The 18,045-nt window shown below is 42.8% G+C and overlaps 1 protein-coding gene across 1 annotated transcript in view; it reads left to right on the plus strand.

The window, feature by feature from the left end:
• The window catches only part of Frmpd2 (FERM and PDZ domain containing 2), a 113,931-nt gene extending 97,013 nt beyond the window's left edge, over positions 1-16,918 (plus strand). The window contains exons 29-30 of the mRNA XM_057770006.1: positions 9,836-10,182; positions 16,873-16,918. Coding sequence (XP_057625989.1) covers positions 9,836-10,182; positions 16,873-16,918 — 393 coding nt within the window. The remainder of the gene's footprint in view (positions 1-9,835; positions 10,183-16,872) is intronic.
• Positions 16,919-18,045: the final 1,127 nt, after the last annotated feature.

Genomic DNA, 18,045 nt, shown 5'->3' on the forward strand with positions numbered 1-18,045 from the left:
GAAAAGTTTCTGCCCCTCAAACCTTAGTGTATCTGTTTTCTTCCCTGTTCCCATTGCTCCCACCATCCGGGCCATCTTATAGATGTATATAAAAAAAGGTTAGGCTTTGGTTATGAAAGTTCTGGGCTGTGTCCTCTGAGCACAGAACCAAGGCAAAAAGAATTTCCTGTAGGAGTTTCCACACTGAGGAATAAAATGCATACCCACCCACCTAAAGCCTGAAACAGGCAAGTATGACTGGTGCAGAGGTCAGAGCCAGTGGGACCACAGAAACGTGGGGGCTTTGCCTATATGCGTATATCAGTCTGGTTCTCCAGAGAAACGGAACAAAGAGAGAAAGATAATGGATGGGTGGGTGAGTGGGTGGATGGATGGATGGGTGGATGGGTGGATGGATGGATGGGTGGCTGGATAGGTGATGGATAGACAGACAGACAGATAGGAAACTTATTATAAGGAATTAACTTACATAATTCTGGGGCTGGCTAATGTAAACTTTACAAGGCCAACCAGCATGCTGGAGACCTGGGATGCTTAGATGGTGGCACAGAGGGGAGCAGGCAGGACAGAGCAGCTGGAGCAGGTGACAGCACATGGGTGGACGCAGGTTCTATGTGGTGAGCTGTGTGGTGTGAGCAGGGTGGGAGTTTGGAGGTGGAATTTCTGGGCGAAAGCGACTCTTTACTCCCCAAGACTTCTGCTGATTGGATAAGGTTCTCCACAGCCTAGAGGGTATGCTCTTTGTCCAAAAACACTTGGAAGGCAGAGACAGGAGGATCTCTGTGAGTTCGAGACCAGCCTGGTCTACAAGAGCTAGTTCCAGGACAGGCTCCTAAACCACAGAGAAACCCTGTCTTGAAAAAAAAAAAAGCTACTAACTTGTTACTCACACCCCAAAATATATTGATAGTGATATCAGTTGTGGTGTTTTAAAAAAATCTGGGTACCCTGGCGAAATGATCTGTCAACTGCTGGGGACTCCTTGCTTGGTCTCTGGGAAATTGGCTCTTTGACAGAGATTGGAGGATAGGGAGCTGTCTCAGCAGAGGAGGAGGTCAGTGTACACACCTGACAGAGCCCTCAGCTGATGCCACAGGGAGCTCTGGAGCTGAGGTGGCCTCTGGCACCTGTCCAGGATAGCACGCCCACATTAGAGTATGCAATGGTGGTAAGGATGAACCCTAGCTTTACTGAAGCATCTCTGGTGTAGAAGGATCTTCTTTCTATGTGTTGTTTTCATTGGTTAAATAAAGAGACTGCCTTGGCCTTTTGATAGGACAGCAGCTTAGCTAGGCAGAGTAGACAGAACAGAATGCTGGGAGAAAGGAGGCAGAGGCAGAGAGCTGCCGCCATGAAGCTGCCAGGTCAGACATGCTGAATCTTTCCCAGTAAGCCACAAGCTCGTGGTGACATACAGATTATTAGAAATGGGTTGAATCAAGATGTAAGAATTAACCAAGAAGAGGCTAGAGCTAATGGGCTAGGCAGCAATTTAATTAATACAGATCTCTGTGTGATTATTTCAGGCATAAGCTAGCCAGGCAGGATGGAACAAGGGGCCCGCTCTCTAATACAACACATCCCTTAAGTTGAATGCAGCTGCTGGGTGGTCATGAGCCAGCAGCTGCTTTCCCTGAGCACATGGAGGAAAAGCAATAGTTTCTGGTACCACAGAAAATAATGGAGATGCTTTTGGGGCTTCAGTAAGGAAGTCTATCAAGTAGCTGTTTGTGAAGAACAAATATGAGGTCCAGATTAGAAAACATGAGTACATAGACTTACATAAAGGCATGGAATGGTTGAGCCCCTCCCCTCCTTGGAGCATGAAGAACCCAGTAGTGAGAGGTCTGCTACAGAGAACTGGGGCTGAGATAGGGATGTGAGAAGAGACCGAACCAGGCAGCAGTGGGCATCTCACATAGAGTGTGAGTTAGGTCGAGGAGATGGGGCAAGAGAAGAGGTTGGACCAGGCAGCAGTAGGCATCTCGTAAGGGTCTGAGCAAAGCACTTCCACTAAGCAGGATTTACCAGTTTGGAGTTTGTTACTGGAGAGGGAAAAGGGCAGATATGTGCTCTTGAGATTTAGGAAAGCTAAGTTGCTGGAGAGTATTCCACTCAGAGTTTGCCATAAAGTCGAGCAAAGAGGTGGATGGCTGGTAGGTGAAGGGCGAATGGGGTTGAGATAGAGGTTGACCAGTAAGACCTCTGTGGGTGAGGGAGGATTCTTAATTAGTGTGTTGTTTTTGCTATGAAGAGGGAAAATGGAAGAATGGTGCTGGGGGCTTGAGAAAGATGGAAGCTCATTTATAGGAAACAGAACTGATGCTGAGAAAGGTTATGAGCATTGGCATCTACAGCCACACTTATGGCATTCATAGGGCCAGAGGCTTGGCAGCTGTGAGGGCTGTGGTGGATTCACTGGGAACTGGAAAGAACTTGCATTGTGTAGAGTAACAGAGGCAGAAGCTGAGAGGAGTGCAGGAGGAAGCTGGGGGCCTTCTTCACGAGGGAGTGACATTAGGGATGCAGAGTCAAAGGGAAACTGACAATGGAGGAGTAGGGATAACAAACGGCATGGCGATCAAGATCATAGGAAACTTTAAGTAGTAAGGGCGGGAGGCTGTCTGGGAGGGAGTGAGAGCAAGACCTTGAAGGGAGACTCAGGAGCTCTCCAGGAGTGGAAACTCCTGTCTCTTTATTTTTTAAAATCTCCTCCACTTCAGATTTTGATTATTATTATACCCTTTATAATAGGCACAGTCTACCAGCAGGGGACTAGTTATGATTTATAATTCAAGTGTGAGTCTTTGGGGTGTTCCTTTTTTTGGTGGGGTCACATGCTATCTCAAAGGCTCACCCAAGGGAGGATCCTTGGTGTGGATATGAAGCTTCCTCTGTTCAGTGAGACTGGGACTGGGAGTTCAGCATTGTGATCTATGATGGAAGGCAGTTGGTTGTAGGGTGAGAATGCTGACCTAATTTTCAGGAAAATATAAAATCCCAATTTCCATGCGGTTTTAAATATTCATACATATATAACCCAGTCAGATAGGGAACCAGGCAGATGTTAAAACTAATAAAAATGGTTCAAAGGAGATATCAAAGACCAGCATGTTAATTTATGAAGTTGTACAAAGTTTCCTCTGCACTAACTTTCCAACTCCACAAATGCCACCCCTCCCAATTCCAGCCATCTCTCCCCACATTCTCTCTCCACTCCATTTCCCGCCAAACCTGATCCCCCACTCCTCCAGTCCACCCATAAAATATATTCTATTTCTCCCTTGCTGGGAGATCCCTGTATTCCCCCCACCCCGTCAACCCCTCCTTTTTACATAACCTCTCTAGATCTTCTGATCATAGCTTGATTATCATTTACTTAACTGGTAAATTGGTAATATCCCCTTATAAATGAATATATACCACGTTTATCTTTTGGGTCTGGATTACTTCACTCAGGATGATTTTTTTCTAGTTCCATTTACCTGAAAATTTCATGATTTTTTAAAAACTGAGCTTTAAATATACCACATTTTCTTCATCCATTCTTCTGTTGAGGTATATCTAGATTATTTCCAGTTTTTGGCTATTATAAATAAAACTGCAATGAACAAGGTTGAGCAAATATCCTTGTGGTAAGAAGGAGCATCCTTTGGGCATTTGTGTAAGAGTGGTATTAGCTGGTTTTGAGGTAAACTGAGTCCCAGCTTTCTAAGGAAACACCATATTAGTTTCTATAGTAGCTGTATAAATTTGCACTCCCACCAGCAATGGAGGAGTGTTCTCCCTTGCTCTACATCCTCAACAGCATGAACTGTCACTTGAGTTTCTGATCTTAGCCATTCTGACAGGTGTAAGATGGAATCTCAGAGTTCTTTTGATTTGCATTTCCCTGATGGCTAAGGATGTTAAACATTTCTTAATTGTTTTGAAGCCATTTGATATTCCTCTATTGAGAATTCTTTTTATATTTGTTCCCCACTTTTTAATTGGATTATTTGTTGTTTTGGCATCTAGTTCTTTTTTTTCTTTTTTTTATACTTTATTGTTTTAAACTGAGCAATACATTTTTCCCCACGCTCCTTCCTTTCTCCCCCTCCCCCACGCTCCCAATTTACTCAGGAGATCTTGTCTTTCTCTCTGTCTTAGGTGGATTCATGTATTTATCTCTTAGAGTCTTCTTTGTTGTCTAGATTCTCTGGGGTTGTGGACTGTACTTTGGTTATTCTTGGTTTTATGTCTAAAAGTCACTTATGAGTGAGTACATATTATATTTGTCTTTCTGGGTCTAGGCTACCTCACTCAGTTTCATAGTCTTCCACTATTAATGTACAGCATTTGATGTATGATTTAAACTTTTAAACTTTAGTAATTTTTTTTTACATAATGTGGATGCTCTTGGATTTGGGGCATAAATGTTCAGAATTCAGAATTGAGACTTCATCTTGATGGATTTTTCCTGTGATGAATATGAAATGAACTTCTTCATCTCCTTTGACTAATTTTAGTTTGAAGGCTATTTTGTTAGATATTAGGATAGCAACACCAGCTTGTTTCTTAGGTCCGTTTCATTGGAAAATCTGGTCCACCACACTGCTGCTTATGTTTCTCCTCCCAGTGGTCTGCTGACATCTAGTTCTTTATGCATTTGAATATTAGTCTTCTATCAGAAGTAGAGTTGATAAAAGCTTTTTTCCCAGTCTGTAGGTTTACTTTTTGTCCTATGGGCAGTGTCCTTTGCCATACAGAAGTTTTCAGTTTCACTTGAGGTCCCATTTATCAATTGTTGATCTTAGTGTTTGTGCTATTGGATTTCTGTTGAGAAAGTTGTCTCCTGTGCCAATGCATTCATTGCTATTTCCCACTTTCTCTTTCAATGTGTCTGGTTTTATGTTGAGGTCTTTGATCCCTTTGGATTTGAGTTTGGCACAGGGTGATAAATATGAATCTATTTGCATTCTTCTATATGCAGACATATAGTTTGTTGAAGATGCTTTCTTGTTTTTCCAGTGTGTAATTCTGGCTTCTTTTTCAAAACTTAGATGTTCATATGTGTGTGGATATATGTGTGGGTCTTCAATTCAATTCCATTGATCAATGTGTCTGCTGTTTGCAAGTGCCATGCAGTTTTCATTTCTATTGCACTGTGGTACAACTTGAAGGCAGAAATCGTGGGGCATCAAGCAGTTCTTTTACTGTTCAGGATTGTTTTAGCTGTCCTGGATATTTTGTTTTTCCATATGAAGTTGAGAATTGTTCTTTCAAGGTCTATAAAAAATTGTGTTTGAATCTGAAGATTGTTTTTGGTAGGATGGCCATTTTTACTATGTTGATCCTGCTGATCCGTGGGCATGGGAGATCTTTCCATCTTTTCACATTGTCTTATATTACTTTCTTCAAAGATTTGAAGTTTTCAACCATTCACGTCTTTCACTCACTTGGTTATAGTTACCCAAGATATTTTATATTATTTGAGGCTATAATGAAAGATATTGTTTCCCTGATGTTTCTACCCCCTCCCTTTTTTTTCCTATTATTGTTTTTTTTGAGACAGGGTTATTTGTGTAGCCTTGGCTATCCTGGAACTAACTCTGTAGACCAGGCTGGCCTCAAACTCACAGAGATCCGCTGTACTTTGCCTCCTGAGTGCTGAGATAAAAGGCGTGTACCAACATTACCCAACCTTTCTTTATTTCTTTACAATGTTTGTCATTTGTATATAAAAGGGCTACCATTTTTTTTTTTAGTTAAACTTGTATCTAGCCACTTTGCTGAAAGTGTTTATCAGGTGTAGTAGTTCCCTGCTAGAATTTTTAGGCTCACTTATGTATACTATCATATCATCTGCAAATAAAGATACTTGGACTCCTTCTTTGCAAATTTGTATCCCTTTGATCTCCTTCAGTGGGATTATGGTTTTAGTTAAGACTTCAAGTACTATATTGAATAGGTATGAATAGAGTGTACAGTCTTGCCTTGTCTCTGATTTTAGTGGAATTGCTTTGACTTTCTTTCCATTTATTTTGATCTTGGCTATAGACTTGCTCTAAATTGCCTATATTATGTTTATATATGTCCCTTGTATCTCTTATCTCTTCAGGACTTTATCATGAAGGAGAGTATTGAATTTTTGTCAAACTCCTTTTTTTGTAGCTAATGAGATGATCATGTGTATTTTTTCTTTCCTTTCATTTTGTTTATATGGTGGATTACATTGAACCATCCTTGCTTCTCTGGGATGAAGCCTACTTCATCATGGTGGATGATCTTTTTGATGTGTTCTTGGATTTTGTTGCAAGTATTTTATTGAGTATTTTGCATCTATGCTCAGAAGGGAAATTGATCTCTAATTCTCTTACTTCATTGAGATTTATGTGGCTTTGGATATCAGGGAAATTATGGCCCCATAAAATGAATTGCATAATGTCCCTTCTGTTTCTATTTTGTGGAATAATTTAAGGAGCTTGGTGTTAACTCTTTGAAAGTCTGGTAGAATTCTGTGCTAAAACCATCTGGCCCTGGGCTTTGCTTTTTTCTTGTTTGGGGGTTGGGAAGGAAAGATTAATGACTGCTTCTGTTTTCTTAGGGGTTATAAGTCTATTCAAATTGTTTATCTGATCTTGGTTTAACTTTAGTAAATGATACCTATTGAGAGAATTATTTATTTCTTTTAGATTTTCCAATTTGGTGGAATACAGGTTTTAAAAACATGCTCTTATGATTCTCTGGTTTTCCTTGGTGTCAGTTGTTATGTCTCCCTTTTCATTTCTGATTTTGTTCATTTGGATATTCTTTCTCCATCCTTTAGTTAGTTTGGATAGGATTTGTCTATCTTGTTGATGTTTTCAAAGAACCAACTCTTTATTTCTTTGATTCTTTGCATTATTCTCCCCCCATTTTATTGATTTGAGCCCCACTTTTTATTATTTCCTGACATCTGATCCTCCTGGTTGAGTTTGCTTCTTTTTGTTTTAGAACTTTCAGTTGTGCTGTTAAGTTGCTATTATGGGATCTCTCCAGTTTTTTTATATAGGCACTTAGTTTATGAACTTTCCTCTTAGCACTGCTTTCAATGTGTTTCATAAGTTTGAGTATACTGTGCATTCATTTTAATTGAATTCTAGAAAGTCTTTAATTACTTTATTTCCATCTTGGCCTACTTTTTTCATTCAGTAGAGAGTTGTTCAGTTTCCCTGCGTTTGTGATCTTTCTGTTGTGTCTGATATCTAGTTTTTACCCAAGGTGGTTTGATCGACTGCAGGGAGCTATTTCACTTTCCTTGTATTTATTGAGACTTTATTGAGACAAGTACATGATCAATTTTGGACAAAGATCCCTGAGGTATAGTATAGAAGGCATATTTATTCTTTTGTGTTTGAGTGAAAAGTTCTAGAAATATCTGTTAGGTCCATTTGGTTTATAATATTGTTAGCTCTGATATTTGTCTGTTTAGGTTCTGTCTGGATGACTGACCCATTGGTGAGAATGAAGTATTGAAGTCTCCCACTCTCAGTGTATGAGGGTCAATATGTGATTTAAGCTGTAGTAGTATTTATTTTACAAATACAGGTGCTCTTGTGTTTGGAGCAGAGGTGTTAAGAGTTGAAATGTTGCCATACAGTGGTGGTGCACACCTTTAATCCCAGCACTTTGGAGACAGAGGCAGGTGGATCTCTGTAAATTTGAGGTCAGCCTGACCTACAAATCAAATTCCAGGACACTCAGGGGAGTTACACACACACAAAAAAAACCCCTGTCTGGAAAAGCAAACAAACAAACAAAAACCAAACAACCAAACAAAAAGAATTGAAAGTCATCTAGTTGGATTTTTCCTCTGATGAGTATGTAATGTTCTTACCTATCTCTTTTGATTACTTTTTATTGAAATCTATTTTGTTAGATAGTAAAATGACTATACTGTTTGCTTCTTAGGTCCATTTGCTTGGAATATCTTTTTTTTTTTTGAAATATCTTTTTATAGTCCTTTACCCTCAGGTAATGTCTGCCCTTGGTGTTGAGATGTGTTTTGCAGATGCCGCAGAAAGAATTCTGTTTTCACACTCATTCTGTTAGTCTGTGTCTTTTTATTGGGGGAATTGAGACCATTGGTATGAGATAAATGAAGGGCTAATGATTGTTGATTTCTGCTGTCTTGCTGTTGTTGTTGGTCTGTATTGTGTGTGTTTTCCTTATTTTGATTTTGATGGTCTGAGATTATTTATTTCCTGTGTTTTCATGGGTGTATTTAATATCCTGAGGTTGGAGTGTCCTTCTAGCATGTTCTGTAGGCTGTGTTTCTAGATAGTGTTTAAATTTGACTTTATCATGGAATATTTCATTTTCCTCTATGGAGATTGAAAGCTTTGCTGGGTATGTTAGCCCTGGGTGGCATCTGTGGTCTCTTAGAGTCTGCAGCACATCTGTCCAGGCCCTTCTGCCTTTAGAGTCTCCATTGAGAAGTCGGGTAGTTCTAACAGGTCTGCCTTTGTGTGGTACTTGCTGTGTTCTCCTTGAAGCTTTTAATATTCTTCTTTGTTCTATGTCTTTACTATTTTATTATGCATTGAGGAAACTTTCTTTCCTGGTCCTGTCTGCTTGATGTTCTGTATGCTTCAGGTACCTTTGTGGGTACCTCCTTCTTTAGCTTAGGAAATTTTTCCTCTAAGATTTTGTTGAAAATATTTTCTGGGCCTTTGATCTGGGTTTCTTTTTCTTCCTCTGTATCTTCATAGTGTCCCAGATTTCCTGGATGTTTTGTGTCAGGAGTGTTTTATATTTAACATTTTCTTTGACCAACATGTCCATTCTTCCATTGTATCTTCAGTGCCTGAGATTCTTTCTTCAATCTCCTGTATTCTGTTGGTGAAGCTTGCCTCTGAGTTTCCTGTTCAAATTCCTAAATTTTTCATTTCCAGAATTCCCCTAGTTTGAATTTTCTTTTTTGATTATGTTTCCATTTAAGGTCTCGAAGAGTTTTATTTACTTCCATTGTTTGTTTGTGTTTTCTTGGCTTTGTTTAAGGGATTTATTCATGTCTCCTTTAAGGACCTCCGTCACTTTCACATAGTTACTTTTAAGGTCTATTTTTGTGCTTCAGCTATGTTGGAATATACAGGGCCTGCTGTGGTAGGATAGCTGGGCTCTAGTGGAGACATATTGCCCTGGCTGTTGTTGGTTATGTTCTTTTGCTGGCATGTTAGCATCTGGACTTGGGATGATTACAGATTTAGGTGCTGATTTCTGGGTTTTTCTGGGTTTGTTTCTGTCTCTGTAGCTCAGACCTAAAAGCATCCAGAAAAACTTCTGATTTATTTACAAAATATTTTAATTTAAAAATTATGTGTATGTGGATATGTCTGCCTGTGGATAAGTGCATATGAGTGCAGGTGCCTACTTAGGTCAGCCAAGGTCTTCAAATCCCCTGGATCTGGAGTTATGGTCATTGTTACCTGCTTAATGTGGACGCTGAGACCTGAGTTCTGGTCCTCTGAAAGCCAAGCAAATGCTGTTAGCCACTGTGCCATTTCTTTAGCCAAAACTTTTTGTTGTTTTTGTTCTTGTTTTGTTTTGTTTTGTTTGCTTTTCGAGACAGGATTTCTCTGTGTAGTCCTGGCTGTCCTGGAACTCACTCTGTAGACCAGGCTAGCCTCAAACTCAGAGATCCGCCTGCCTCTGCCTCCCAAGTGCTGAGATTAAAAATGCGTGCTACCAACGACCAGCTAAGCCCCAAACTTTTTCTTTCTTTCTTTTTTTTTTCAAACTTTTTATTTCTTAAACATATTTTAGAGTTTCTTTGGAGTGTGAGTGTTGGTAACCCTTCGCATTTCTTTAATAGACCCCTGAACTATCAGCAGACCAAAGATTCACCATGGCAACATGTACTGAATCAGAGCAGAGCCCCAGCCTAGATCAAGAGGACAGCTGGAGGGACAGTGCCTCCCTGGACATAGGGGAAGGCCTGGGTTCCACACCAGAGTCGTCCTACAAGGCTGTCAGAGAGGTGAAAGGAGACCAACACAGACAGGGACCCTGGGCCAAGTCCCCGAGGCGCCCTATGGAATCCCATCCTCACTTGTGCAAACTCCACCAAGAACCAGAGGCACCAGCGTTGGCTACCTCTTTGGAAAAGGATATGAGACAAAACTGCTATTCTGTGTGTGATATCAGGAGACTGGGAAGGTAAGCTTTACCGTATTAGCAGGTATTTTGTAAGCTGTGTGCGTTGCATTGCCAGCTGATTACAATCAAGCAGTCACCAACTATAGAGAGGATTATTGTGCCCAGCTCTGTTCTGGGAGTTTGAGGGGAATAAGAAACTATAGAAGCCTGGGATGGGAGCTGCTACAACCTGGGAACCTTGGGGAAGAGCAAACTCCACCCAGAGGACAATCATCCACAGTAAGTCCTCGAGGCTGCTAATGGCAGGCCTTACATTTTCTCCCAGCGCACAGTGTGTATTCTGTACCCACACGGCCTCTTTAGTTGCTTGTGTTTCCTGCCAGCACACAGTGTGTATCCTATAGTCCCACGGCCTCTTTAGCTGGTGTGCAAAGGGAGACTTTCTGCATGTTCCCGTTTCTATTGATGGCATACACCTTTCTTATCAATACTACCTGAAAGCATAGTTCCATCTCCAAAGCCAGGCTGAAACTTTCATTTCAGCGATTGTTTTTATTCAGTGTATAGTTCAGTGCCTATCTACCCTGAAGCATTTCTAGTTTTAATTCCTGTTCCCATGGGGCGAAAAAACTTTGAAATTTAGTTGGAAGACTATTTATTACATACATATACCTCGAACATTGTTAGGCAGCAGAGACAGGAGGAAGGAGAAGAAGAAGGTTAGACGGAGGCAGGGTGTGTTTTGGCTGCTAGGCATTTGTAAGCATGCATGGACGTGAACAGACAACAACCGGGAATAATATTTTGTGTTTGAAACGATTAAAGCTGTTAGGATTCAGTGACTCTCTTTTTTGGGTCACTGTAGTAGAATGATAAGAATAGACTCACAGAGACTGAAAGGTGGCGTGAGGTACTCAACCTTCTGCGTCTATAGCTTCTTCATTTGTGTGTCTGACCAGCCCGAGATTGAAAAGATTAGAAAATCACTTGTACTGCTCATGAACAGATGTTTTGATGATTATTTTCTAAACAATATAGTATAACAACTATTTATAAAGTATTTTCATTGTATTAGTTATTATAAATAATCTAGAAATGAGCTAGTATTTAAATAGGAGGTCTGTAGATGATACACAAGCATGCACTACATTTATATAGGGGGTTCCAGCATGTGGGGATTCTGGTATCTGTGGAGTGTATGTGTGTGTGTGTGTGTGTGCGTGCGTGTGCGTCCTAGAACTTCTCTCAGATGGATAGTGAGAGAAGCAGAAGGCAGGATAATACAGCTGGGCTCTGGGAGAACTGTGGCAAATAGGGGCCAGGCTTAATACCTAAAGGCATCCAGATACAAATGTTTAAAGATTGCTGTGCAAGCCAAACAGAACCCAACTGCTTTGCAACAGAGAAACAGCATGCATGGGAAAGCACATCCATCCATACTATTCATCTCATCATCTGATAATTCACGTGTATTCCTTACAATGTTACGGTTACAGGTTTTTTTTTTTGTTTTTTGTTTTTTTTTAAATTACAATGGAATCAAGGGCATTATACAATGTGCTTGATGAAGTGATAAGGGAACAACTTAGAGATTTACCGAAGGCCAACCATTAGCAAGCTAATGTGGGACTTCTCCCTTCCCATAGGCACAAGGCCACTTGTTTAGACTTCTAAAGGCTTTAAAAACATAATTATATTTATGTGTGCATGTGTGATGAGTATAAGAACTAAAGGGCATGTCTAGAAGTCACAAGATCACTTGGGAGAGTTATCCCTTTCCTTACACTCAAATTCAGGTCATCATATTTGGCAGCAACTATCTCACCAGCCCCAGATATCTACAAGCTTTATTACTAGAAAGTTTAAAAAAGGGATCATTGATAACTGGATTAAAATTTTTTCTGGATTTAAGTGCAAGTCTAGTTAGACCTAGATTTACCATATAGCTTTAACTCAATATAGTTACTATTAAATAAGAGCATTTTTAACTTCTGAGTTAAATTACAGAGGCCATCAGTGCTTCATTCATGGCAGCACAGCAGAGTGGATTGCATATAAAAATGGTCAACTCTAACCTCATACTCCACTGAGAGTGCACTGTAGCTTCCTGCAGCAAGGGCTGCCCGCTCTTACCTGAATGTTTCCAGGATGCTCAACTTGCTCCTGCACGAGGCACCATTTGCCACCACACCCTTGTTGGTCAGACAAGGCTCCTTATTTACCTTCTCATATTTTTTACTTGTACATCCTGATCTTATTGTTATTCATCTTTTAGAAAACAATGCTTTTATTTATTCTTTAAAAATTTCAGGCAGTTTATTATGAGCATATATTCCCCTCCCCCAACTCCTCCCAGATTCTCCCCAACTACCCTACCAACCTCATCTCTCTTAACAACCAAACAAACCACCCTTCCCCCAGTTTGTGTTGGCTGACTACACCTGGGTGTGAGGCCTGCCCTGGATTGTGACCAGTACACTAAGTTTTGTTCCATTAAAGACAACTGCCTTTCTCTCACCTAGCAGCAACTGCATGCCAACAGTTTCTTGGCAAGGCGTGGGATATTTTTTTAGACAAGAGAGTCATTTATTTTTTATTTCCTGAATCAGATTAAATTTGGCTTACTTGTAAGGCTACACCATATGTCCAAAACCTGTCATTCTTGAAGGGTATTCCCTTTTGAGGGTCACTTAGAGTCTTTTAGGTTCTGAACATTCCAGTGAGGCGTCTGATCCTCAGTTGCTATGGTTACTGCCCCCCCCCTTCTTAGGCTTCTGAGGCTATGAATAACTAGCCTGCAAGACCCTTTGGGCCCACACACCCCTTTGCATCCCTTTGCACTATGGTGGTCCTGGGAATGACAACATTCTTCTTCCCCTCATTTCCTGGTTTTACTTTTGCCTCATTTTCTTCTTCCATTCAAGAATTTTCTTCACTCTGAAATCAGGACACAAAGCCATGGCAGGCCGTCCTCCACAGGACAGTGCTTAGCTGCCATTTATGCACTCATAGCAACTGTTTCCAAAGAAAGAAAAGTGTAGCATATACGCAGAAACTCTAAAGAAGGGTCCCCACCTTGGCAGTAGGGTTCTAATTAGTATTCCAGAGTGGGATGGTGGTTATCCACGGGCTCCTTAGGAATATCTGCAGGTCAGATGTGGCTGTCCCAGCCAAACTGGCCTTTGATTTGTGGCCTCTCTGGGTCCAATGTTCTGTAGTTTGGGACAAAAGGCACAAATCTGTGGAGCATGTCATTTAGAGCCAGCATTACCACTTCTTCATGTGTGTGCCTGGAGAGCTGGCTTCCCTTAGTTGAGGGCTATCCAGGCTTAAAGTAGCCCCATGAGTCCTAGGCCACTATGCAAGCCAGGCGAAATAAGATAGCACAGGGCCTAGCACACAGTAGGGACTCAGCACTGTTCTGGAGTCCTACTTTTTCTTGGGCAATTTCTTGTTAAAGAACAAACCGTATCGATTGAAATTCTCAGTCAACTGCCAGAACTTACTCTCTGCCAGGTTGCTCCATCTTAACAGCAGATGGCTGCCAGCACCCCAGCAAGCTCAGTGTGTGTTTAGATTTCACTTATCCTTCCTCATGCCCATCTCTATCCTACATCCGGAAATTAGACATTGTCATGGAAGGTGTGGGTTGATACCTATGGAAGAGGAGGGCTTGACTGGGGATACATTTTTATACAAGGCTACTTGGTAAAGTTTGGCCATAAGGTGACAGTCATAGCCTGTCTTGTTATGCTTGGGCATCATTATAGGATGTCCAACATCTCTGTTTTTGGTGTGGGAGCAGATCACTTTCTCTTTGGCTAAGTCTCACATCAAAGATAAAGGTATCCCTTGAAAGTCTGGAGGGAGATGATGGTGAAGATGAAGCTTTGACAGCCAGGCAGCTGCACTGGCCTACAGACACCTGTGCTCTGCACCCGCAGACAGCTGTGCTCTGCACCCGCAGACAGCTGTGCTCTGCACCCACAGACACCTGTGCTCTACACCTACAGACACCTGTGCTCTGCATCCACGGACAGGTGTGCTCTGCTCCCATGGACAGCTGTGTTCTGCACCCATGGACAGCTGTGCTCTGCTCCCATGGACAGGTGTGCTCTGCTCCCATGGACAGCTGTGCTCTGCACCCACAGACAGATGTGCTCTGTAGCCGCAGACAGCTGTGCTCTGCACCCACAGACAGGTGTGCTCTGCACCCACGGACAGGTGTGCTCTGCACCCACGGACAGGTGTGCTCTGCACCCACGGACAGATGTGCTCTGCACCCGCGGACTGATGTGCTCTGCACCCGCGGACAGCTGTGCTCTGCACCCGCGGACACCTGTGCTCTGTACCCCCAGACAGATGTGCTCTGCACCCACAGACAGCTGTGCTCTGCACTCACAGACAGCTGTGCTCTGCACCCACAGACAGATGTGCTCTGCACCCACAGACAGCTGTGCTCTGCACCCACAGACAGCTGTGCTCTGCACCCACAGACAGTTGTTCTCTGAACCCACAGACAGCTGTGCTCTGCACCCAGAGACAGATGAGCTCTGCACCCACAGACAGCTGTGCTCTGCACCTACAGACACCTGTGCTCTGTACCCCTAGACAGATGTGCTCTGCACCCACAGACCGATGTGCTCTGTACCCGCAGACAGCTGTGCTCTGCACCCGCAGACACCTGTGCTCTGTACCCCCAGACAGATGTGCTCTGCACCCACAGACAGCTGTGCTCTGCACTCACAGACAGCTGTGCTCTGCACCCACAGACAGATGTGCTCTGTACCCGCAGACAGCTGTGCTCTGCACCTACAGACAGATGTGCTCTGCACTCACAGGCAACTTGGCTGTGCATGGCTTTTCTTGCTTTTTTGTCATAACTACCCACTGTTCCTTCTCTATGTTTATAAGAAAACATAGTTTATGTACAGTTGACCAAGTCTATTACATTTTTAAACCAAATTTTTGCCCAAGTACTTGATAATTTCTAAGTTGTTTTATAGTCTTGACAAAATCATTTTTTATACACAAGCATGCCTATGCTCACATGGATGCAGTTTTATACAGATCCTGTAGCTGGCTTTCAGGACTTGAAATAATGTCCCTTCATAGCAAACCTCGGGCTGAGAGACACACTGTCTGGCATTGTGGGTTTGTAGTTATTGGGGTATTCTAGAGTTGATTTTTTTTCCTTTTTATTTATTTTTATTCTTTTTTAATTAAAATTTCGACCTGCTCCCCGTTTCCCATTTCCCTCCCCTCCTCCCAAATATTGCCCCTCCCCCCATTCCCCTCCCCCTATCCCCACTCCTCTTCTCCTCCCCCCACACCATTTCCCCTCCCTCTCGATACTGAAGAGCAGTCCAAATTCTCTGCCCTGCGGGAAGACGAAGGTCTTCTATCTACGTCCAGGAAGGTGAGCGTCTAAACAGACTAAGCTCCCACAAAGCCAGTTCATGTATTAGGATCGAAACCTAGTGCCATTGTCCTTGGCTTCTCATCAGCCTTCATTGTCCGCCATGCTCAGATTCATTGCTGGTGGGAATGCAAACTTGTGCAACCACTTTGGAAATCAGTGTGGCGATTTCTCAGGAAATTTGGGATCAACCTACCCCAAGATCCAGTAATACCACTATTGGGAATATACCCAAGAGATACCCCATCAATTGACAAAAGTATCTGTTCAACTATGTTCATAGCAGCATTGTTTGTAATAGCCAAAACCTGGAAACAACCTAGATGCCCTTCAATGGAGGAATGGATGAAGAAAGTGTGGAATATATACATATTAGAGTACTACTCAGCGGTAAAAAACAATGACTTCTCGAATTTTGCGTGCAAATGGATGGAAATAGAAAACACTATCCTGAGTGAGGTATCCCAGACCCAAAAAGAGGAACAGGGGATGTACTCACTCATAATCGGTTTCTAGCCATAAATAAAAGACAATAAGCATATAATTTGTGATCCTAGAGAAGTTAAATAAGAAAGTGAACCCAAAGAAAATCATATAGTCATCCGCATGGAGAGGGGAAGTAGACAAGATTGCAGGGCAAAAACTGGGAACTTGCGGGTGAGGTGGCATGGAGCAAAGGGGAAATGGGATGAGAAACATGAGAAGGGGAGGATGGGAGGAGCTCGGGGGATTGGGATGGTTGGGATATAGGAAGGGAGGATACGGGAGCAGCGAAGTATATATCCTATCTAAGGGAGCCATCTTAGGGTTGGCAAGAGACTTGACTCTTGAGGGGTTCGCAGGTGTCCAGGAATATGTCCCCAGCTGGTACCTTGGGCAACTGAGGAGAGGGAACCTGAAATGACCCTATCCTATACTGATGAATATCTTGCATAATCACCTTAGAACCTTCATCTGGCAATGGATCGAGGTAGAGACAGAGTCTCAATTTGGAGCAACGGTCTGAGCTCTTAAGGTCCAAATGAGGAGCAGAAGGAGGGAGAACATGAGCAAGGAAATCAGGACCACGAGGGATGCACCCACCCACTGTGACAGTGGAACTGATTTATTGGGAGCCCACCAAGGCCAGCTGGTCTGGGACTGAATAAGCATGGGTTGATTCTGGACTCTAGAGTTGATTTTTAAGAGAGACAGGCATTGGGGGAAAGGGGAGCCAGGATGGGAGCATGTAATGAAACTAACTCGTTGATCTGGGTGTGGGCAGGAGCCTAAGAAGTGAGGATCCAGGCAGTTGGTTAGAAAAACAACTAAATGTCTGTGCTTTTCTCTTAGATTTCCTTCTCTTCTTCTCTAACCAGATTAGCAACAGATACTTTCTGAGCGCCTCTCTGCATGTGTGCAGTGCTGCACAAAACACCCTGCTGTCTGCAGGACTGCTCTTTCTCGTCCAAGGCATGTGTGGCTATCTTGAGTCCTCGCTGGAAGGCTGAATCTTTCTCTTGCATCTGCGTGTGCATCGCCCGATAATGAGTCTCTCCCGTCCTCTGCCTCCTGTGTCCTTCTTTTGACATGGGGAATAATGTCACTCCAGCTGGCTGCCTCTCTAAAGACTTCATCGGTGCTCTGAAAGGGACCTGATATTTGCACAAAGTGCTTTGAAGGTTGCTCCTAGTCTCCGTGGGCTCTTTTCCCTCTAATCTGTCTGCTGAAATAGTTCAAACCATCAGAGTCGCACACAATAGCAGCATTTCACTGATGGAAAACTTACCCTGTACCAGCACTCCTGGAGGGCATATAATGTATAACAATCATTTAATTTATAACTTCTAACAATTCTAACAATTTCAGTGTTTCAGATGAGAAAACCAAGATTGCAGATAAGCAGTACACCCACCCAGGGTCTCAGTGTAAAACGTGGGTCCTAGAACTGACCCCAGCTCATAGCTTTGCCTGCACTGTTGTGCCCTCTGGCAGCTCCCCCATGGGCTCCTAGGTTTGATATGCTGAGCTGTTTCTGCTTACTACCTGCACTGTAATATTTCAGGGCTGCTCTTGTTCTCATGTGCCTGGTAGTCTCACCAGTTCAGGGACCATAGTATTTGCTGTTTGTACCCTGGCCTCAGGACATCCTCTGGCCGGGTCTTAGGTAATGAACCAGGATGAGGTTCTTGAGAGGCAAGGAGAAGGCAGGCCAGGAATTGCTGATGGAGGCTGGACCACACACGTTTCTGTTTTCTGGTCCTGGATCGGACAGGGATGATGCAGAAGGTGGCACATGTTTTTTTCACGAAACCTCTTCTCTCACCTTGGATGATGAAGACTACCTGACCCTCAACTCCACGTTCTCAGGCCAGCTGCCCTGTGAAGAATGTCTAGAGGCGGATTCTGAGACTATTCCTCTGCCACAGTTCTGTTCTTGGGGCGCTCTCGCAAAGTCTACACTTCCGGAAGGATCACCCGGGAGTGAGAGTGACTGGGAGGATCTGGAGGAGTCTGTGGCATCCTCA

The sequence above is a fragment of the Chionomys nivalis genome, chromosome 5 (assembly GCF_950005125.1).
Source record: "Chionomys nivalis chromosome 5, mChiNiv1.1, whole genome shotgun sequence".
Classification (NCBI taxonomy): domain Eukaryota; kingdom Metazoa; phylum Chordata; class Mammalia; order Rodentia; family Cricetidae; genus Chionomys; species Chionomys nivalis.